This window comes from Pseudophryne corroboree, chromosome 2, assembly GCF_028390025.1.
Source record: "Pseudophryne corroboree isolate aPseCor3 chromosome 2, aPseCor3.hap2, whole genome shotgun sequence".
NCBI lineage: Eukaryota > Metazoa > Chordata > Amphibia > Anura > Myobatrachidae > Pseudophryne > Pseudophryne corroboree.
This window is the reverse complement of record NC_086445.1, coordinates 1,038,657,974-1,038,682,502: the sequence shown is the minus strand read 5'-3', so window position 1 is coordinate 1,038,682,502 and position 24,529 is coordinate 1,038,657,974. Positions and strand designations below refer to the sequence as shown.

The 24,529-nt window shown below is 48.7% G+C and overlaps 1 protein-coding gene across 2 annotated transcripts; it reads right to left on the bottom strand.

Annotated features, from left to right (window-relative positions):
- Window positions 1-11,303: 11,303 nt before the first annotated feature.
- On the bottom strand, window positions 11,304-22,236 carry NAA50 (N-alpha-acetyltransferase 50, NatE catalytic subunit). 2 transcript variants are annotated; one of them, XM_063956800.1, is made up of 5 exons: window positions 21,895-22,236; window positions 14,693-14,826; window positions 14,168-14,287; window positions 13,267-13,333; window positions 11,304-11,845 (listed from the first exon to the last, which is right to left on the bottom strand). In XM_063956800.1, the coding sequence occupies exons 1-5, from the start codon at window positions 21,900-21,902 to the stop codon at window positions 11,665-11,667; spliced, it is 510 nt and encodes a 169-aa protein (XP_063812870.1). In that variant the 5' UTR covers window positions 21,903-22,236; the 3' UTR covers window positions 11,304-11,664. The 2 variants fall into 2 exon arrangements, with proteins under 2 accessions (XP_063812870.1, XP_063812869.1); XM_063956799.1 differs by having other exon boundaries at window positions 14,693-14,829; window positions 21,895-22,232.
- Window positions 22,237-24,529: the final 2,293 nt, after the last annotated feature.

The window sequence follows — 24,529 nt, the reverse complement described above, 5'->3', positions numbered from 1 at the left end:
TTTGCCTCCCAGGGCGCCCCCCCCCAGCGCCCTGCACCCTCAGTGACTGCGTGTGAAGTGTGCTGAGAGGAAAATGGCGCACAGCTGCAGTGCTGTGCGCTACCTTTAGAAGACTGCAGGAGTCTTCAGCCGCCGATTCTGGACCTCTTCTGACTTCAGCATCTGCAAGGGGGCCGGCGGCGCGGCTCCGGTGACCATCCAGGCTGTACCTGTGATCGTCCCTCTGGAGCTGATGTCCAGTAGCCAAGAAGCCAATCCATCCTGCACGCAGGTGAGTTCACTTCTTCTCCCCTCAGTCCCTCGTTGCAGTGATCCTGTTGCCAGCAGGAATCACTGTAAAATAAAAAACCTAAGCTAAACTTTCTCTAAGCAGCTCTTTATGAGAGCCACCTAGAATTGCACCCTTCTCGGCCGGGCACAAAAATCTAACTGGAGTCTGGAGGAGGGTCATAGGGGGAGGAGCCAGTGCACACCACCTGATCTGGAAAAGTTTTACTTTTTGTGCCCTGTCTCCTGCGGAGCCGCTATTCCCCATGGTCCTTTCAGGAACCCCAGCATCCACTAGGACGATAGAGAAACTACGGTAGTTTTTTCACATCCCACATAATACCCTCTTTTGTGGTACTTGTAGTATCAGAAATATGTAACACCTCCTTCATTGCCCTTAACGTGTGGCCCTAATAAGGAATACGTTTGTTTATTCACCGTCGACACTGGATTCAGTGTCTGTGTCTGTGTCGACCGACTAAAGTAAACGGGCGTTTTAAAACCCCTGACGGTGTTTTTGAGACGTCTGGACCGGTACTAATTGTTTGTCGGCCGTCTCATGTCGTCAACCGACCTTGCAGCGTGTTGACATTATCACGTAATTCCCTAAATAAGCCATCCATTCCGGTGTCGACTCCCTAGAGAGTGACATCACCATTACAGGCAATTGCTCCGCCTCCTCACCAACATCGTCCTCATACATGTCGACACACACGTACCGACACACAGTACACACACAGGGAATGCTCTGATAGAGGACAGGCCCCACTAGCCCTTTGGAGAGACAGAGGGAGAGTTTGCCAGCACACACCAAAAACGCTATAATTATATAGGGACAACCTTATATAAGTGTTTTCCCTTATAGCATCTTTTATATATTTCTAACGCCAAATTAGTGCCCCCCCTCTCTGTTTTAAGCCTGTTTCTGTAGTGCAGTGCAGGGGAGAGCCTGGGAGCCTTCCCTCCAGCCTTTCTGTGAGGGAAAATGGCGCTGTGTGCTGAGGAGATAGGCCCCGCCCCTTTTTCGGCGGGCTCGTCTCCCGCTCTTTAATGGATTCTGGCAGGGGTTAAATATCTCCATATAGCCCCCGGAGGCTATATGTGAGGTATTTTTAGCCAAAAAAGGTTTTCATTTGCCTCCCAGGGCGCCCCCCTCCCAGCGCCCTGCACCCTCAGTGACTGCCGTGTGAAGTGTGCTGAGAGGAAATGGCGCACAGCTGCAGTGCTGTGCGCTACCTTAAGAAGACTGAGGAGTCTTCTGCCGCCGATTCTGGACCTCTTCTCGTTTCAGCATCTGCAAGGGGGCCGGCGGCGAGGCTCCGGTGACCATCCAGGCTGTACCTGTGATCGTCCCTCTGGAGCTAATGTCCAGTAGCCAAAGAAGCCAATCCATCCTGCACGCAGGTGAGTTCACTTCTTCTCCCTTAAGTCCCTCGTTGCAGTGATCCTGTTGCCAGCAGGACTCACTGTAAAATAAAAAACCTAAGCTAAACTTTTCTAAGCAGCTCTTTAGGAGAGCCACCTAGATTGCACCCTTCTCGGCCGGGCACAAAAATCTAACTGAGGCTTGGAGGAGGGTCATAGGGGGAGGAGCCAGTGCACACCACCTGATCCTAAAGCTTTACTTTTTGTGCCCTGTCTCCTGCGGAGCCGCTATTCCCCATGGTCCTTTCAGGAACCCCAGCATCCACTAGGACGATAGAGAAAATATAACCTCTGCTTTGCTTTAGGTGCACTTTCTACTTCCCAGTACAATAGGAATGTATTGGCTGGAGCAGAGGTATTGCATTAGAGACCGGAACATTTGCCTTTGTTGCATCTACAAGAAGCTGATCCCATTGTTTTGCAAATGGAGAGAATGACGTGTGCTGCCCTGTTATCTTCAGACGCAACAATGCAACATAATAACCAGTCACTGCAAATGGAGAATGACGAGTGCTGCCGTTATCAGACGCAACATTATAACCAGTTACTGCAATTGGAGTGAATGACGTGTGCTGCCCTGTCATCATCAGGCACAATGCAACATAACCAGTCACTACAAATGGAGAGAATGACGAGTGCTGCCCTGTAATCAGGCACAACAATGCAACATAACTAGTCACTACAAATGGAGAGAATGACGTGTGCTGCCCTGTTATCAGATGCAACATAATAACCAGTCATTGCAAATGGAGAGAATGACGTGTGCTGCCCTGTAATCAGGCACAACAATGCAACATAATAACCAGTCACTGCAAATAGAGAGAATGACGAGTGCTGCCCTGTTATCAGATGCAACATAATAACCAGTCATTGCAAATGGAGAGAATGACGTGTGCTGCCTTGTTATCAGATGCAACATAATAACCAGTCATTGCAAATGGAGAGAATGACGTGTGCTGCCTTATTAGGCACAATGCAACATACCAGTCACTGCAAATGGAGAGAATGACGTGTGCTGCCCTTTTATCATCACGCACAATGCAACATACTAACCAGTCACTGCAAATGGAGAGAATGACGAGTGCTGCCCTGTTATCAGGCACAACAATGCAACATAACTAGTCACTACAAATGGAGAGAATGACGTGTGCTGCCCTGTCATCAGATGCAACATAATAACTAGTCACTACAAATGGAGAGAATGACGTGTGCTGCCCTGTTATCAGATGCAACATAATAACCAGTCATTGCAAATGGAGAGAATGACGTGTGCTGCCTTGTTATTAGGCACAATGCAACATACCAGTCACTGCAAATGGAGAGAATGAGGTGTGCTGCCCTTTTATCATCACGCACAATGCAACATACCAGTCACTGCAAATGGAGAGAATGACGTGTGCTGCCCTGTTATCAGATGCAACATAATAACCAGTCATTGCAAATGGAGAGAATGACGTGTGCTGCCCTGTTATCATCACGCACAATGCAACATACTAACCAGTCACTGCAAATGGAGAGAATGACGTGTGCTGTCCTGTTATCAGGCACAACAATGCAACATAACTAGTCACTACAAATGGAGAGAATGACGTGTGCTGCCCTGTTATCAGATGCAACATAATAACCAGTCATTGCAAATGGAGAAAATGACGTGTGCTGCCTTATCAGGCACAATGCAACATACCAGTCACTGCAAATGGAGAGAATGACGTGTGCTGCCCTTTTATCATCACGCACAATGCAACATACTAACCAGTCACTGCAAATGGAGAGAATGACATGTGCTGTCCTGTTATCATCAGGCGCAACACTGCAACATAATAACCAGTCACTGCAAATGGACAGAATGACGTGTGCTGCTCTGTTTTCATCAGGCACAAAGCAACATAATAAGAATTTACTTACCGATAATTCTATTTCTCGGAGTCCGTAGTGGATGCTGGGGTTCCTGAAAGGACCATGGGGAATAGCGGCTCCGCAGGAGACAGGGCACAAAAAAGTAAAGCTTTACTAGGTCAGGTGGTGTGCACTGGCTCCTCCCCCTATGACCCTCCTCCAGACTCCAGTTAGGTACTGTGCCCGGACGAGCATACACAATAAGGGAGGCATTTTGAATCCCGGGTAAGACTCATACCAGCCACACCAATCACACCGTACAACTTGTGATCTAAACCCAGTTAACAGTATGACAACAGAAAGGGCCTCTTAAAGATGGCTCCTTAACAATAACCCGAATTAGTTAACAATAACTATGTACAAGTATTGCAGATAATCCGCACTTGGGATGGGCGCCCAGCATCCACTACGGACTCCGAGAAATAGAATTATCGGTAAGTAAATTCTTATTTTCTCTATCGTCCTAAGTGGATGCTGGGGTTCCTGAAAGGACCATGGGGATTATACCAAAGCTCCCAAACGGGCGGGAGAGTGCGGATGACTCTGCAGCACCGAATGAGAGAACTCCAGGTCCTCCTTTGCCAGGGTATCAAATTTGTAAAATTTTACAAACGTGTTCTCCCCCGACCACGTAGCTGCTCGGCAGAGTTGTAATGCCGAGACCCCTCGGGCAGCCGCCCAAGATGAGCCCACCTTCCTTGTGGAGTGGGCTTTTACAGTTTTAGGCTGTGGCAGGCCTGCCACAGAATGTGCAAGTTGAATTGTGTTACAAATCCAACGAGCAATCGACTGCTTAGAAGCAGGTGCGCCCAACTTGTTGGGTGCATACAATATAAACAGCGAGTCAGATTTTCTGACTCCAGCCGTCCTTGCAATGTATATTTTTAAGGCTCTGACAACGTCCAACAACTTGGAGTCCTCCAAGTCGCTAGTGGCCGCAGGCACCACAATAGGTTGGTTCAGATGAAATGCTGATACCACTTTAGGGAGAAAATGCGGACGAGTCCGCAGTTCTGCCCTATCCGAATGGAAGATTAGATAAGGACTTTTATAAGATAAAGCCGCCAATTCAGATACTCTCCTGGCAGAGGCCAGGGCTAGTAACATAGTCACTTTCAATGTGAGATATTTCAAATCCACCTTTTTCAATGGTTCAAACCAATGGGATTTGAGGAAATCTAAAACTACATTTAGATCCCACGGTGCCACCGGAGGCACCACAGGAGGCTGTATATGCAGTACTCCCTTGACAAAAGTCTGGACCTCAGGGACAGAGGCCAATTCTTTTTGGAAGAATATTGACAGGGCCGAAATTTGAACCTTAATGGATCCCAATTTGAGACCCATAGATAATCCTGATTGCAGGAAATGTAGGAAACGACCCAGTTGGAATTCCTCCGTCGGAACCCTCCGATCCTCGCACCACGCTACATATTTTCGCCAAATGCGGTGATAATGTTTCACGGTGACTTCCTTCCGTGCCTTAATCAAGGTAGGAATGACTTCTTCTGGAATGCCTTTCCCTTTTAGGATCTGGCGTTCAACCGCCATGCCGTCAAACGCAGCCGCGGTAAGTCTTGAAAAAGACAGGGACCCTGCTGTAGCAGGTCCCTTCTCAGAGGTAGAGGCCACGGTTCGTCCGTGAGCATCTCTTGAAGTTCCGGATACCAAGTCCTTCTCGGCCAATCCGGAACCACTAGTATTGTTCTTACTCTTCTTTGCCGTATGATCTTCAATACCTTTGGTATGAGCGGCAGAGGAGGAAACACATACACTGACTGGTACACCCAAGGAGTTACCAGTGCGTCCACAGCTATTGCCTGTGGATCTCTTGACCTGGCGCAATATTTGTCCAGTTTCTTGTTGAGGCGAGACGCCATCATGTCTACAATTGGTCTTTCCCAACGGTCTATTAACATGTTGAAGACTTCTGGATGTAGACCCCACTCTCCCGGATGAAGATCGTGTCTGCTGAGGAAGTCTGCTTCCCAGTTGTCCACGCCCGGGATGAACACTGCTGACAGTGCTATCACGTGATTCTCCGCCCAGCGAAGAATCTTGGCAGCTTCTGCCATTGCACTCCTGCTTCTTGTGCCGCCCTGCCTGTTTACATGGGCGACCGCCGTGATGTTGTCCGACTGAATCAACACCGGCTTTCCTTGCAGGAGAAGTTCCGCCTGGCTTAGAGCATTGTAGATTGCTCTTAGTTCCAGAATGTTTATGTGAAGAGACTTTTCCAGACTCGTCCATACTCCCTGGAAGTTTCTTCCTTGTGTGACTGCTCCCCAGCCTCTCAGGCTGGCGTCCGTGGTCACCAGGATCCAATCCTGAATGCCGAATCTGCGGCCTTCTAATAGGTGAGCCTTCTGCAACCACCACAGAAGTGACACCCTTGTCTTTGGTGACAGGGTTATTCGCAGGTGCATCTGCAGATGCGACCCTGACCATTTGTCCAACAGATCCCTTTGGAATATTCTTGCATGGAATCTGCCGAATGGAATTGCTTCGTAAGAAGCCACCATTTTTCCCAGGACTCTTGTGCATTGATGTACTGACACTTTTCCTGGTTTTAGGAGGTTCCTGACCAGATCGGATAACTCCTTGGCTTTTTCCTCTGGAAGGAAAACCTTTTTCTGAACCGTGTCCAGAATCATTCCTAGGAACAGCAGACGAGTTGTCGGGATTAAATGGGATTTTGGAATATTCAGAATCCACCCGTGTTGTCTTAGCACCTCTTGAGATAGTGCTAAAGCTGTCTCCAGCTGTTCTCTGGACCTTGCCCTTATTAGGAGATCGTCCAAGTATGGGATAACTAATACGCCTTTTCTTCGAAGAAGAATCATCATCTCGGCCATTACCTTGGTAAAGACCCGAGGCGCCGTGGACAATCCGAACGGCAGCGTCTGAAACTGATAGTGACAGTTTTGAACAATGAACCTGAGGTACCCCTGGTGTGCGGGGTAAATCGGAACGTGTAGATACGCATCCTTGATGTCCAAGGATACCATAAAGTCCCCTTCTTCCAGGTTCGCTATCACTGCTCTGAGTGACTCCATCTTGAACTTGAACTTTTTTATGTAGAGGTTCAAGGACTTCAGATTTAGAATAGGCCTTACCGAGCCATCCGGCTTCGGTACCACAAATAGAGTGGAATAATACCCCTTTCCTTGTTGTAATAGGGGTACTTTGACTATCACCTGCTGAGCGTACAGCTTGTGAATGGCTTCCAACACCCTCTCCCTTTCGGAAGAGACGGTTGGTAAGGCAGACTTCAGGAAACGATGAGGAGGATCCGTCTCTAATTCCAACCTGTACCCCTGAGATATTATCTGCAGGATCCAGGGGTCTACCTGCGAGTGAGCCCACTGCGCGCTGTAATTTTTGAGACGGCCCCCCACTGTCCCCGAGTCCGCTTGAGAGGCCCCAGCGTCATGCTGAGGTTTTTGCAGGAGCCGGGGAGGGCTTCTGTTCCTGGGAAGGAGCTGCCTGTTGGTGTCTCTTCCCTCTTCCTCTGCCTCGTGGCAGGTACGACAAGCCCTTTGCTCTCTTATTTTTGTAGGAGCGAAAAGGCTGCGGTTGAAAGGTCGGTGCCTTTCTCTGTTGGGGAGTGACTTGAGGTAAAAAAGTGGATTTCCCGGCAGTAGCCGTGGCCACCAAGTCTGATAGACCAACTCCAAATAACTCCTCCCCTTTATACGGCAAAACCTCCATGTGACGTTTTGAATCCGCATCGCCTGTCCACTGTCGTGTCCATAAGGCTCTTCTGGCTGAAATGGACATAGCACTCACCCGAGATGCCAGTGTGCAAATATCCCTCTGTGCATCACGCATATAGATAAATGCATCCTTTATTTGTTCTAACGACAGTAAAACATTGTCCCTATCTAGGGTATCAATATTTTCAATCAGGGATTCTGACCAAACTACTCCAGCACTGCACATCCAGGCAGTTGCTATAGCTGGTCGTAGTATAACACCTGCATGTGTGTATATATTCTTTTGAATAACTTCCATCTTTCTATCTGATGGATCCTTAAGTGCGGCCGTCTCAGGAGAGGGTAACGCCACTTGTTTGGATAAGCGTGTGAGCGCCTTGTCCACCTTAGGGGGTGTTTCCCAGCGCGCCCTAACCTCTGGCGGGAAAGGGTATAATGCCAATAACTTTTTTGAAATTATCAACTTTTTATCAGGAGCAACCCACGCTTCATCACACACGTCATTTAATTCTTCTGATTCAGGAAAAACTGTTTGTAGTTTTTTCACACCATACATAATACCCTGTTTTACGGTATCTGTAGTATCAGCTAAATGTAACGTCTCCTTCATTGCCAAAATCATATAACGTGTGGCCCTACTGGAAAATACGTTTGAATTTCTACCGTCGTCACTGGAATCAGTGCCCGTGTCTGGGTCTGTGTCGACCGACTGAGGCAAAGGGCGTTTTACAGCCCCTGACGGTGTTTGAGGCGCCTGGACAGGCATTAATTGATTGTCCGGCCGCCTCATGTCCTCAACTGACTGTTTAAGGGAAGATAAACCATCACGTAATTCCACCAATAAAGGCATCCATTCTGGTGTCGACCCCCTGGGGGGTGACATCTGCATATTTGGCAATTGCTCCGCCTCCACACCAATATCGTCCTCATACATGTCGACACCACGTACCGACACACACCGCAAACTCACAGGGAATGCTCTAATGAAGACAGGACCCACTAGCCCTTTTGGGGAGACAGAGGGAGAGTCTGCCAGCACACACCACAAAGCGCTATATATACAAGGGATATCCTTATATTAAGTGCTCCCTTATAGCTGCTTTAATATATATATATATATATAGCCATTAATGTGCCCCCCCTCTCTGTTTTACCCTGTTTCTGTAGTGCAGTGCAGGGGAGAGACCTGGGAGCCGTTCTGACCAGCGGAGCTGTGACAGAAAATGGCGCCGTGTGCTGAGGAGATAGGCCCCGCCCCTTTTTCGGCGGGTTCTTCTCCCGCTATTTTTCCAGTCAGGCAGGGGTTAAATATCTCCATATAGCCCCTATGGGCTATATGTGAGGTATTTTTAGCCTTGTATAAGGTTTATATTTGCCTCTCAGAGCGCCCCCCCCCAGCGCTCTGCACCCTCAGTGACTGCCCAGTGAAGTGTGCTGAGAGGAAAATGGCGCACAGCTGCAGTGCTGTGCGCTACCTTATGAAGACTGAGGAGTCTTCAGCCGCCGGTTTCCGGACCTCTTCACGCTTCAGCATCTGCAAGGGGGTCGGCGGCGCGGCTCCGGGACCGGACTCCACGGCTGGGCCTGTGTTCGATCCCTCTGGAGCTAATGGTGTCCAGTAGCCAAGCAGCAAATCCACTCTGCATGCAGGTGAGTTTACTACTTTCCCCCTAAGTCCCACGTTGCAGTGATCCTGTTGCCAGCAGGACTCACTGTAAAGAAAAAAAACCTAAACTAAACTTTCTCTAAGCAGCTCTTTAGGAGAGCCACCTAGATTGCACCCTTCTCGTTCGGGCACAAAATCTAACTGGAGTCTGGAGGAGGGTCATAGGGGGAGGAGCCAGTGCACACCACCTGACCTAGTAAAGCTTTACTTTTTTGTGCCCTGTCTCCTGCGGAGCCGCTATTCCCCATGGTCCTTTCAGGAACCCCAGCATCCACTTAGGACGATAGAGAAAATAACCAGTCACTACCAATGGAGAAAATGACGTGTGTTGCCCTCTTATGGGTGGTCTTCAGTATGCCGGCGGTCGGGCTCCCGGCGACCAGCATACGGGCGCCGGGAGCCCGACAGCCGGCATGCCGACACTTATTCTCCCTCGTGGGGGTCCACGACACCCCTGGAGGGAGAATAAAATAGTGTGGCGCGCGTAGTGCGCCACCGTGCCCGTAGCGTGGCAAGCGCAACGAGCCCGCAGGGGGCTCATTTGCACTCGCCACACTGTCGGTAAGCCGGCGGTCGGGCTCCCGGCGCCGGTATGCTGGTCGCCGGGAGCCCGGCCGCCGGCATATCGTAGTGAACCCCCTCTTATCAGGCGCAACAATGCACCATACTAACCAGTCACTGCAAATGGAGAGAAGCTGCCCTGTTATTATCACGCACAATGCAACATGCTAACCAGTCACTGCAAATGTAGAGAATGACGTGTGCTGCCCTGTAAACAGGCACAATGCAACATAATAACCAGTCACTGCAAATGGGGAGAATGATGTGCGCTGCCCTGTTATCACGCATAATAATGCAACATAATAACCAATCATTCAAGAGAGAAAAACTAATGCCAGGTACACACTAGACGATATTGTGAACAATGGGACCAATTGCAACGGATCGGAACGACACATCATTCAATGTGTCAAGTATGTACGCACGGACGACAGCCCTGCATGCAGTGCCAACGGAAGAAATCGCTAGCGAGGGCCAGCACGGCCCCTGCTGTTACTGCCAGCATTGGCAAGCTTGTATGCACTTGCCAAAGCAGCGTCCTGTCGCCCGCAATGTTGCAGGGTACACACATTGTATAACCAGCTTAACGTCAAACTAAATGACGGTGATTTATAATAGTGCACATTGGTTCTGTTAGTTTCCAGGTACCTGTATCACAGTGGGACATACCCAGCACTAGAGTATGTTGTGTAACATCATCTGGAATGATCCGTGCAAGATTGGACTCCTTGGGGGGGGGGGGGGGGGTTAAAAAATGTTGTGGGTGTCCATCAGAGCAGTTCAAAAAAACATCCATTATCAAGGTATTATTGCAGCTACTACTAAAATGTAAGAGACTGTAGTTAGTTCACCGTCCCTCTAATTTTTCATCTAACAAATCCAAGGTGTCGATTCAATTATCAGGGCTGCACAGTAATTATGTGCAACCTCTATGGGGTGCGATGTTAGTGGCTAAAAGGTGCAGACGTTCCGCTAATTGAATTCCGACCAGTCAAAAAACTGCACTAATTTCACACAGGGTATTCAATTGCGGGCGTTTTTATTAATCCATTTTCACCCATGCCGGTTCATTTTTTTTTTGGGTCGAATTAGCATGGGCAAAAATTGCACCAAAAAACACGTGCATCGGCGGCAAATTCGCCGATACCCATGGTTTTTGCCAGTGCTGGATATTTCGACCAGTCGATAAAACGGCATGGGCATTAAATAGGTCGAATGCAAATTCGACCTAAACACGGGCGAAAAGTGCAGTTTTTTCAACTGGTCGAAAAAAATGTTACTAATTGAATACCCCCCTAAATCTCTCTGCAACATGAGACAAGTGATTTTTTTACCTGCAAGTTACTGTCTCTAATTAAGAAACAGAATAAACAAGAACACACAACTTGACAGCTATCATGGAGACAAAACAGCAGGAGCTAAGCCCAGTCGTACAGACTGAAGTCAGGCAATATGGATCTGCACAGAAGTTCAGTCTTCTTACAGGGAAGACCCGAAGATGCACGATGGTCACCAGTGGTATAACTTTGTGCACAATCGGATGATAAATGTGAGTAGTGAGCCGATTTTTCAGTGTCAGATTTATGTATTATGCTAACACGAAAAGCTGTTTTGGCCGAATCTGGTCCTTAATACTTGCCAGACAGCATTTACCAACCCGTCCCACCTCTGTCAACGATTGAACTTTACTAACCAATGTGTAATTGTGTCTAATTGTACTTTCTCTTAAAAAATACAAAAAACAAACAGCAATGAGATTAGAGAGAGGATGCTAAAAAGAAATTAGTTTTTATTTAAAGACTATTCCAGACTGATAGAAGCCACTCACTCTCCCGAACAAATGGGGGGGAAACGGTTGAAAAGCCAAAAGAAAATCCATAACTCCCCTGCAAGTATGATCTCCACAAGTGGAAAACATGTCAGAGTTCAACCAAACAATATATATACGTGTGAGATTGTACGGCTCTGAAGAAGCATTCGACACACTTTTTTTTAGCTTTTAATTATTTTGTTTTTTCTCTCAAGTGGATAAGGAAGAAGAGATTAGAAGTGTACGGTCAGAGTAAAACTCAACGGGTCTCTTTCCATATTTGGCGACAAGCAAGTGCAAGAAAAGGGTTTGTTCGTTTCTGTTTAGTTTTCACTCTTTTGCACGTCGGAATTCTGCGCCGGAGAAGAAAGCTTCAGGTTTTTCTGCAGCACGTGAGCGTCGGCCGGCTCTATCCTCTTGTAATAGTTTTTCTTTGTTTCAATTATCTCAAAGCCAAACTTCCTGTAGAAATCTATGGCGGACTCATTACTGATCTGGACATGCCTGTAATAAAACAAATGTATCTGCACTGAGACCACAAGGGAAGAACATTTGTACAGAACAAAGAGAAAAAAGAACAGATCTAAATGAAAGAGGTGTCCCTGAGCCCAGCGGAGGCCGCCGTTGTGTGGGTCAAGGCAATACTCAAAAGAAAGCAGCCTATTAACTCGCAGGAACCAGCGACATCCCACACAATGGCTCGCACCTCGTCTGCAGAACACCAGTGTACTTTCAATATAAAGGGATTTCAGTTACTGTGACACCCCCCCCCCCCCCCCCCCCCAAAAAAAAGCATTGTTTATCACTAATGCAAGAGGGTGACAACAAAACCGTTTTATGTTGTTTTTCAGAACTTAGGGCCTAATTAAGACCTGATCAAAACTATGTGCAAACCATGATGGGCAGATGTAACATGCAGTGCGAGTTAGATTTGGGTGGGTTATATTGTTTCTGTGCAGGGTAAATACTGCCTGCTTTATTTTTACACTGCAATATAGATTTCAGTTTGAACACACCCCACCCAAATTTACTCTCTCTGCACGTTACATCTGCCCCACCTGCAGTGCAACAAGGTTTTGCCCATTAGAGAACAAATTTGCTGTTGCAATCAGGTCTGAATTAGGTCCTTAGTCCAATACAACCGGTAATGGAGACCATGCAATTCCACCCCCCACCCCAGTGTCTCCATGAAGGGGCAGGAACCAATATACAGTATGTGACCCTCTAATATTCAGGACAATGTTCACTTGTGTGTTGCAAAGACAGCCGCTTTCACAAAGGAATGTATAGAGTGGTTCAGAGTGAATACCCTTACCGATGATAATATTAGACTGACTGTAAACTGAGAATAGGACCGTGGTAGGTCGGAAATTGCATGAAGACATCCTGATAATGTGACTGAAAGCATTTTATACAGTGTAGGTTTCACAACTTCAAACATGTTTTGAAGCAGACACTTAGGGGGGTATTCAATTGTTTGAAAAGTCCGTTGGGTGTCTGTTTTTTTCCCTATTAGATAGGAAAAAACAGACACCCAACCGACTTTTCAAACAATTGAATTCCCCCCTTAAAATGCTTTTAACTGCAATATCAGGATGTCTGCAAGCTAATACACACCACTAACAGTTACCATATCCTGAAACACAGGGTAAATCTCAGGTCTCCGTCAGGTCTCCAGGTTTATAGTTTAAGGTAGTTAATTCATGGAGACATAAAAGCTTAGAGCCATTTTTCACAATGCAGCATAGCCCTGTAGTAGGGATCCATGGCTTTAACACACTGGTTTTCTGGATAGGAAAAGTGACATCCTAGCCTATATAGCGCTATAGGTGCACAGAAGCGTGTGGAGGGGGATCAGAACACCACAGCGTGTGCCAGGCAGGATTCAGTGGTACAAACCAAGAGAGACGTGACGAGACACTTACAGATAGATGTTGTCAAAGGTGCCATCTTTCTCACAAATGTTTAATACGTGGTTCAGCATCTTTGTTCCTGTGAAGACAAAACCATTATTTTCCCCTGATCGCCAGATGTAGAGCTGCTGAGGGGGTGAATGTGAATTAGGACAAGCAAACTATCAGTGACAATGACCTGGTGTTCCACATTCACGTTGTGTACTCACTGTCATATTAGTGAATTCACAAATAAAACTTCCCTATGTTTCAGAGTATCAGTCTTTTATTAAGCAGTTTCCGTTACTAAGGGGGACATTTACTAAGCAGTGATAAGAGTGGAGAAGTGAGCCAGTGGAGAAGTTGCCCATGGCAACCAATCAGCACTGAAGTAACATCTATAATTTGCATATTATAAAATGAACCAATCAGCACTGAAGTAACATCTATAATTTGCATATTATAAAATGATACAGAGCTGCTGATTGGTTGATGGGGCCACTTCTCCACTGGCTCACTTCTCTGCTCTTATCACTACTTAGTAAATGTCCCCGAGTTCTACGTATGAGAAAACAAGGAGCCCTCGTGCAAAACAAGAAATTATTTACAGATTTAATGCTCTCCCTCTTATGGCTGATCCAGCCACCGGGCACATGCCCAGCCCTATCTCTGCGTCAGGCAGTTGTGTCCACAGGGACACCTGAACACAAATCCTGAACAATAGCTAGAAGATTGGGGTAATCCGGACAGGCGGGCCCTTTAACAATGAAAGCCAGAAAGATCAAATTATCCGTTTAAACTAGAATTTCAGTGCAATCACAGGTCTGCTATTATACAGTGCACAAGACTGGAGAGGTCACTGCTAATAAGTAACGTGTCTTTATTCTGTGCCTGCAGTGTCGGGCGTGGGCATGAGAGAAGCATGAAGACCTACCTATTCCTAGCCTGCGGTATGGCGCCAGGCAACCCAAGGTCATGATGTACAGTCTCTTCTGATTCTGAGAGTGATCCACTCTACAACATACTGCTCCCACTGCAATGTCATTGAAATAGGCTAAAGTGAAGAGAGACAATATATGAGAAGCAGCAATAATAGTACATAGCCACAAAGAAATCATTCTAGCAATTGTGAAGCATCTGAGAAAAAGCCACAGCTCCTTTTATTAATGACTAGTAAACAAATAGACATAGGCTCTGCAGAGTCCCCACAGCTGCTCCGCACGCCCCACTCTCTTCTTGGTCCTCCTCTTAACCCTTGTAGCGGCACACCTTATGTGCACGGTGGCGCAGTGAGAGCTGGGACGCACACTGCGCTGAGTGCGACGTGTCAGCCAGGTCATGTTCTTGATGACCCAACTAGGAACCGGCTCCAATTTCTTAATAAATGACGACAAAATCTACACACTGAATAAAAGCGGCATTTTCACTTTAACAGCTGAAGACCCTACAACCACCTCACCAAGTTTTGCCAGCTCCCCAACTTCCAAGACATCCTTGTAAAACTTGTCATTATAGCTGACGGGGAAGATGACCTGGTTCAGCCTCTTCAGCTGCTTTATGTTATGTGGAGTCACATCTCCCAGCTCGATCCGGCTACTGGAACAAAACAAAAGAGGATTAAATGATCATTCCTAAAGCGAGTCTCAGTCAGAATACAATTTTATTTGCATTAAATAATATATATATATTGCTAAGGCATAAACCAAGGCTGCATTATAGGGGATTTTTTATTTCAATACAAATGTAATTAAAAAAAGCATTGCTAACCATGCAAGAAAGTTTAAGTTGCTAGGTGTTCAGTATGCATCAGACACAGCGGCCAATTCCACCAAGTATCGGCAAAGGATGGATTAAAGCAAAGAAAATAAAGTCCACAGACATATCGTCACTCAAAGTGTCGCTCCCTGCCTCTAATCTAAGGTCAGGGGGCACGCAGACATCGCATCGGTACGGCAGGGATCCAGTGAGAGCACAAAGCAATGATCTCTCCTCCTCTCTAATCCTGATAAATGCACACAAAGTATCATCCAAGCACTGACAGCTGAGCATGTGGTTGGGGAGTGTGGCCTCAGCATCCCAGACAACAGACTGCTAAGCTGCTACCACAGAAAGAGCACCGGAATTTTTGCTTTGTCAAATGACAAGTGGAGTGTATTCTAGATCGTGGCGCTGCAGGGAATCTCGGGACATACTGTTTAGCTGGCGCTTGGCATTCTTGAGCGCTGCATTCTCTACTGTCAGCTAATTAGTTTCCCATACTAGGGTAAAGTAGTTAAACGCAGACACGGGACACACGATAGATCTAGCAGCGACGCTGCACAAGAATTGGATTCTAGTTGCGGCTGGCGAAATGTTAAAATTTGGAGTTAGTGAAAAAAATATTTCATACGCACCAGAATTCAGCGCTGGTTGCATTACTCATAGCTATAAATATCCTCTGACCGGCCTGCGAAAGAATGTGCTGCCCTGAAACTGATCCCACTGCAGATCGCTCCACCAAGACCTAAATATATTTACAGCTATTGCTTGTTAAATTTAGTCTGAGACACTCATTAGTGCCACATGGATGGTGAGAAAGTGGTGGCTAGGATTAATGCACGGTCCACGTAGACCAGTGACGGGCGATAGACGGCCCTGGGGCGGCATGTGGACACCCAAGCCTTCACGTGCATCCCCCACACCAGGTCCTTCCTGTTTTGTCAGTAATTATAATTTAAAAGGCCTGTCAATAACTTATTACGGATAGGTGTGTCTTTCATTGATCAAACTTATTTACTTATATTACTATTGAGATTAAGAGTAATGCATGGCCCTTTTGAAAGTTGGAAGGCCGCCCAATCCATCCGCTGAAGTGAATCGAGTTGCCCGACACTGACGTAGGCCCTGAATATCCAATCATACCATCACCCAGAGGGGAGGCAATCAATATGGCAGCTGTTGGGATCCCAGCGATCAGGATAAAGACGCCGGAATCCAGACAACCGGTGCACAGGGATGTCGACAGCCGGCATCCCGCAAAAACGGGAATACATATGTATTCCACTCAGAGATAGACACGACTGTCCAGGGCTTCGGGATCTCCTTACACAGTTCAGTTCTGTAGCATCTAAACTGCCACCACTGTGACCCATACTGCAGTGAGAGATGTCATTCACATATGCCTCGAAATAAGGTAGCCATAGACAGATTTCAGGTCCAGCGGCACGTGGAGGACGTTTTGGCCACGATCTTCTATTCAGCATTGCTGTGTTAAGTTTACAGACCTGAAGATTGCCATGTGAGCTTACAATCAGATGGGTCTAGGAGGACACAAGCATGCACACCTGCTGAACCACATGCTCTGGTCACCATGGTGTCAGACACAGCAGGAAGAGTCCTGAGCTATGGGACAAGTATTACTACGTCGGATGATAAATGCAGTCAGTACAAGTAAGACAATGCTCTCTATTCTTGCTATGACCCAGGCACTATATCCTGTAGAAATGGCCCATATAGGTTTTTGGAACATATGTGCTCTAAATCTGTTTATCATCACTTTTAATAACAAACCATTATTTTGGAATTCGAGTACAGATTGAGAGGAAGGACTATCATGAGAATTTAATATGTAATAGAAAAAAAACAAAAACGAATAAATCCGTCAAACGAGTGACAACTAATCCTGCTTCTAGGAACTACAGCACGGCATCCAGAATGTCTCGTTACGATAGAACAGCAGATGTGCGTGCCTCGCACACAGCGCCTGCCAAAGCATAACACATCGTTAAATGCAAAGGTACGTTTGGCCGCAGCAGCTCTGCAATCGGTTCTGTAATTCCGATCAGCTTTCTGCAGTTTACAGGACACCAGGGTCCAAGATCAGCAAACTGCTTCCCTGAACCCCAGCATCACGACTGAAAACGTACTGCGTATATACTGCTTTACTAATCTAACTCATGAAGTTATTTACATAATGGTTTAAAGGGGAAGATATACATTTCATACACCTGCAGAGTATCACAAGTAAGGGATCCTACTGCCAGCCAATGGTGAGCAAGCGCTCACAGCGCAGGAGGCAGTGCTACTACTGGACAGACCACAACCCCAGGGCTGTGTGACTGATAGCTGAGTATGCACGGAGCAGGAAGCTCTGCTTCTCGCCTTCAGGTAACAGCAGGATCCTCCCACCTGTTACAGGACATGAAAGGAGGCAGGATTGTGACCAACGCCTTTCAAACATTGCTAATAAAAGTTGCCGTATCCAGGGCAGACAGGAATGTACTGCAGATAGGCCACATAGTATAACACAGCCTACTGGCTGATTAATAGTCTCACCTATTACAGTCTGTACCATGGGTCTTCAACCTGTGGCACTCCAGCTGTTGTGGAACTACACATCCCAGCATGCCCTGATAGCAAAACTGTGGCAGGGCACGTTGGGATGTGCAGTTCCACAGCAGCTGGATGTCCACAGGTTGAAGACCCATGGTCTATACCAGAGGTTCTCAAACTCGGTCCTCGGGAGCCCACACAGTGCATGTTTTGCAGGTAACCCAGCAGGTGCACAGGTGTATTAATTACTCACCGACACATTTTAAAAGGTCCACAGGTGGAGCTAATTATTTCACTTGCGATTCTGTGAGGAGACCTGCAAAACATGCACTGTGTGGGCCCCCGAGGACCGAGTTTGAGAACCTCTGGTCTATACCAAAGCCTTCACTGTGCAGATCTAGAGCACTCAGTGACCATAAAACTCAGAAAACTTGTAATGTCGGCAGATGCGATAAGCCGTTCTGGGATGGCTCACTACATAGAGCGGAATTACCCGCATAGCATACTGTATATTACATACATGCATACAGACCACACACAGAGCATCTGTGGGCAGGATAAAGAGGGCGCTCTGATATTGTGTAAAGAAATCAGCAATTGCAGCCAGCACAGCGTTTCCATCTCTGCTATAACCTACTGTACACACATCTACTGCCTGCTCTGTGCTGTGTACAGCTCACCCATTCACTAGCACCAGCCTCTAGAAATATCCCACATTATACCAAACGTCTCACTGTAATGCTGCCGTCCATGCGCCACGCACACATGCAGACTGAGGGAGAGAGCGTGTTGGTATAGAAGAAAAGGGGTTGGGGGTTATAAAGCCGCTCGCCACCCCTCCACATAAGATACAAACAAATCCCTCTTACCCAGCCAATGCCATATCAGAGAACCGCCAGTGTGGGAAAGATAGCCCAGGGTATACAGATACGCACCAGGACACCCCAGATTGCCAGCCTTTTCTAAAGCCCAGTACCCACGGGCCGATGCATGAGAGATGTGTGCTGAGCGAACCGCTCAGCACACGTCTCCCGCCGCTCAGCACAGCGCGATCTGTGCTGAGCGTGCGGGGGGAGACGTGGGGCCGCTCACTTCACCCAGCGGGTGAAGTGAGCGACCCGCTAGATTGGCCTGCATGCAGGCCAATCTAGCAGCAGCGATAGCGATGCGCGGGGCTGCGCATCGCTATAAGGGGTACTCACGGAGCGATCAGGCTGATATTCTAAGCAATCTAGTCAGATTGCTTAGAATATCGCTCCGTGAGTACCCCCCTTAAGATGTAGAAAAAGGTGCAGAGAAAAACCGAGACCACTGCCCTGTTTACCCATCCCCTTCCATACAGCACCTCACTCAGGTCACCATTTATTATAACACACGGTAGTGTAGCATATTGCAAACAAAACAATGATAATGAAATCAGCATGGCTAGAGACCACATACACTACGCCTCTAAGATACATTCAAGGGCTTGATTCAATTCACAGCGCCGGGAATTATCTCCAGGTGCTATTCAATTCGGCGCGCTGCGACACCTGACGAGAGGATTTCTTCAACAAGAAATCCGGCGCAATGCTGATAGCTGCCCTTAGCGCGGTGGAAACAGCGTCGCACCGGGCACTTTAGATGGATAATGACAGTTCTCGCTGCAAAACACCCTATTGAGTGCGCAAGAACCAGCCTTCCCCAAAATGACAGAGCACTGAATTGAATAAATTTAAAAAAAAAATCCTGGCGCTATTCAATCCGCACTAAAATTGAAATCCTAACTGTATAATACATAACATCAAGCAGTAGATTTACTAAAACTTAAAAGAAAGGACCAGATAGAGACTACAATAGGCAGAGGCCGGTTAAAGGGGTACAGAGGGCACCTACTGCAGGGGGCAGCGCGCGGTACAGAGGGCACCTACTGCAGGGGGCAGCGCGCGGTACAGAGGGCACCTACTGCAGGGGGCAGCGCGCGGTACAGAGGGCACCTACTGCAGGGGGCAGCGCGCGGTACAGAGGGCACCTACTGCAGGGGGCAGCGCGCGGTACAGAGGGCACCTACTGCAGGGGGCAGCGCGCGGTACAGAGGGCACCTACTGCAGGGCCCATACGACCAGGGCGGTAGGTAGGACCCATATGACCAGAGGCTCAGGGAGGCAGGCAGGGCGCAAGGAGGAATGTACACAAGATGTTTGGGCCGCATGTAGGGAACATGTGACCATGATCAGCGGTATATGGTGTTAGCAGTATACAGGAATAAGCACCCTATGGGAGGGGGGGGGGGGGTCAGGGTGTTATACAGGGAACATATGACCGGGGGCATAGGTAAATACTGTCAGCAGTATACACTAGGCTGGGGCAGTATAAAGGGAAAACATGGCTGGTGTCAGCAGTGTATAGGGGCGCTGTATACAGGGGGTCAGTGTGGTATATAAGGAACAATTGCCAGGGGTCAGCAGTGTACAGTGCACGACAGGGGTTTGCAGTATATAGGTGTCGGCAGTGAGCACACTATAAAGGGCAACACATTACAGTGGCTGGCCATTACACAGGATGAGGGTGTTGTGCAGGAAACTGGGAAAGCATATAGGGAACACATGACAGGATCAATGATATATAGTTGTCAGCAAATTACAACAGCTGACATTACTGGGTTAGTATATAGAACACACATGACAGAGGTCAGCTGTATACCGGGAACCTAGGTCAGTACACAGGTAACATATGACCGAGGTCTGCGGTATAGAGGGGTAGTATACAGGACACATATGACAGGGGGCAGGGCCAGTATAAAGTACACCAGCGGTATACAGGGCACCTCTGACAGGGGGCAGGGTCAATACGCAGGGCACCAGTGAATACAAGGCAACTATGACAGGGGTCAGGGACCCTACACAGAGCACCTATGACAGGGGCGCTATACAGGGCACATATGACAGATCAGGGGCGCTACAAAGGGCGCAGGGTCAATACACAGGGCACCAGTGAGTACAAGGCACCTATGACAGGGGCGCTGCACAGGGCACCCCTGACGGGAGACAGGGGCGCTGCACAGGGCACCCCTGACGGGAGACAGGGGCGCTGCACAGGGCACCCCTGACGGGATACAGGGGCGCTGCACAGGCCACCCCTGACGGGAGACAGGGGCGCTGCACAGGCCACCCCTGACGGGAGACAGGGGCGCTGCACAGGCCACCCCTGACGGGAGACAGGGGCGCTGCACAGGGCACCCCTGACAGGGGCGCTGCACAGGGCACCCCTGACAGGGGCGCTGCACAGCGCACCCCTGACAGGGGCGCTGCACAGCGCACCCCTGACAGGGGCGCTGCACAGGGCACCCCTGACGGGTGTAGGGCAGTATACAGGGCACCTATGACGGGTGTAGGGCAGTATACAGGGCACCTATGACGGGGGTCGTCGTATACAGGGCACCTATAACAGGGGTCAGGGGAGTAGGGCAGTGTACAGGGCACCTATGACGGGGGTCAGGGATTATAGGGCAGTATACAGGGAACCTATGACGGGGGTCAGGGGTTATAGGGTAGTATACAGGGCACCTATGACGGGGGTCAGGGGCTATAGGGTAGTATACAGGGCACCTATGACTGGGGTCAGGGGCAGTATACAGGGCACCTATGACTGGGGTCAGGGGTATAGGGCAGTATACAGGGCACCTATCACTGGGGTCAGGGGTATAGGGCAGTATACAGGGCACCTATGACTGGGGTCAGGGGTATAGGGCAGTATACAGGGCACCTATGACTGGGGTCAGGGGTATAGGGCAGTATACAGGGCACCTATGACTGGGGTCAGGGGTATAGGGCAGTATACAGGGCACCTATGACTGGGGTCAGGGGTATAGGGCAGTATACAGGGCACCTATGACTGGGGTCAGGGGTATAGGGCAGTATACAGGGCACCTATGACTGGGGTCAGGGGTATAGGGCAGTATACAGGGCACCTATGACTGGGGTCAGGGGTATAGGGCAGTATACAGGGCACCTATGACTGGGGTCAGGGGTATAGGGCAGTATACAGGGCACCTATGACTGGGGTCAGGGGTATAGGGCAGTATACAGGGCACCTATGACTGGGGTCAGGGGTATAGGGCAGTATACAGGGCACCTATGACTGGGGTCAGGGGTATAGGGCAGTATACAGGGCACCTATGACTGGGGTCACGGGTATAGGGCAGTATACAGGGCACCTGTGACGGGGGTAAGTGGTATACAGCGGTGTAGGGCAGTATACAAGGCATCTATGACTGGAGTCAGGGGTGTAGGGCAGTATACAGGGCATCTATGACGGGGGGGCCGGGGCGGGGTGACAGCGGACACATGGCAGCGTTGTGTGACAGCTCACCCCTTCATGATGTCAGCGGGTGCTCGGAGACTCGGGCTGTGTCCCGGCGATGTCTCTGGGGCCGGAGTCCCGGGATGTCGGTGGGGACAGCGCGCCCCCCACTCTCAGGTAACTCGTGCCCGACGCCTCGCTCTCCTCCGCCGCCCCCCCGCGCGACCTAAGGCACGTGACCCGCTGACCGCGTGCACGCGCCACCCCACCACACTCCTCCGAATGGCGCGAAGGCTCCCAGACCCGAGCCGGGAGATCGGTGCACGCATGCGCAGAGTAACCGCCAATCCCGGCGCACGGAGCGGGCGACAGCTTTGCGCCGGCGCCAACCGTGCACCAATCGAAACCCTTCACTAGGAGGCTTGCACTGCGCAAGCGCGTTGCAGATCATATGACCGGTGGCTGCAATCGGAAAGCGCGTATGCGTCATAAGCTCAACCTTAGCCCCTCCCACCGCTATCCGTCAGATGGTTGGCGCGTGCGCAGGTCCACTGGCAGGTAATAGCAAGGCGCATGCGCATTGCCAGCGCCAGGAAGGAGAGCGCATGCGCAATAGTAGCATGAAGTTCTTCTTAGCCAATGTCTTATTGGGTAGAGGAACAGAGTAGTAGAGTCCCCATCCCATCTATTCCACCCAGTGTTGGACTGGCTGACTGGGGAACCGTTTCCAGTCCTCGGTGCGAGTGCAGAGAACCGGGTGAAACATTATCCCCCACATAAATGGACCGGAAACGGTTCCCCGGTCAGCCATTACAATGCAGATTACACCTGTACTAATAGTGTCTGTACACCAGACCAGCTGCCATAGGTACAAATTCATTATCCCTTCATGTCAGTGAAAACCCCGGCATCTGGCAACCCCGATACTCTCTGCATATTCTCCGCAGACCCCGTACCTTAATGCATCGACTGTATGCGTGTATTCAGGTTGTGTGAGGAGAACACATGTAAGTTCTGTGTGAGCTGTGTAGAAAAGTGGTAATTGGGTAGAGTTTATACCTGAAGAAGTGAGTTTTCAGGGAACGCTTGAAGGTTTGTAGGCTAGAGGAAAGTCTCATCCGCAGCCTGAGAAAGGAGTACCGAAACAGGTTGCTGGCTGGATCCTTTGAAGGCTGTTGCACTACCAACTTTGCAGAAACACTGGGGAAGTGTCTGTTCATTATTTTCACTGTATTTAATAAATTGTTAAAGCAGTATCATGCTATGCAGCACTTTCTATGTGGCTGAGGACTGCAATAAAGATTGATGGTCTGTGGAAATTATACCGTGATGATAATTCCGTATGGAAATTACTTTATGCTGTTCTATTAGGAAACTAATTAGGTAACCTTGATACCAGAGGGCTATTACACGGTGCGTCCTAAATGTTATTTGGATTGGGCTATCCTTCATACACTATTTCTGAGAGGAGTGTCCTCAAAAGTGGCTGCTTGGGGATCGCAGGACACCCCCCCCCCAAATGATAAAAAATGGGTCTGTTTGATGAGAACATGCCCACTCAGATGAGACCACGCCCTCATGATAGAGGCCACACACCCTTACTGAGTCATACGGCGTATGCATGAGTCCCAAATCAGAAAAGTTGGGAGGTATGCTTTATAAATGTTACCTTAACACTGATTGGTTGCCATGGGCAACTTCTCCACTGGCTTACTTATTTCACTGCTTTATGAATAGACCCCATAGACAGTTATACCTACTTAGGGCACCATGAGTGGTCCACAGTTCCATATACGGGGGAAACAACAAGGTATAACATGTATATACAGTATACCTACTTAGTGCACCATGAGTGGTCCACAGCTCCGTGTGCAGGGAAACAAGACAGTACATGGTATAACAATGCAGTAAACAAGTAGCGCTACAACTTTCAGCACAACAGCTGAAAGCATGAGTGGGTGAGAAGCCAGAGGGGTTTATTCAGTGCAAGCTGAAACTGGGGATGGCCATCATGGGTTACCTCTATGGTGTGAAACCATCTGCAAGGGACCCATCAATGGTTTCACCCACCGATGGTCGCCCCTGCTTTACAATTCAGTAGGCTGTGGCTAATGCAAGCCCAGGGGCTGAGCTTCATGGGAGTGTTTGGGGGCGGAGCTAGACAAAATGGCCGTGCACTTTGTAAAAAAAAAATATTCGTTGCTTGTGCATCATCGATGGTGGGAAACCATATGGTTCTCTCCCAGCGATGGCAAAAGTTTCCAACATTGGTCAGACAATCTATTATTTTGATTCAGCGATGGTGAATGGCCATCCCTGGCTGAAACGTGCCCATACCAAATAATTGATGGTCTAATGTGCCCAAACCAAATAATCGATGGTCTATACCCTAGCCAACGATGATGGAGAACCACATGGTTTCCTGCCATCGATGGAAAAGACCAACCAAATTGTTTTTTTTCCCCATTTACAATGTGTCAGGTCACAGAGCATAGCTCTGCCCCCTGACCCCCACTAAGCCCCGCCCCCAGTCACTGGTTGGCCCACAGCCCACTTAATATCAAAGCAGGTATAACCATCGATGGTTGAAACCATTGATGGCTCCCTTGCAGATAGTTTTATGCCATTGATGGATAACCCTCCGATGGCCATCCCTACTATAGATGATAAGCCTGCGAGCAGGACCCTCTTTTCTCTCCGCCTG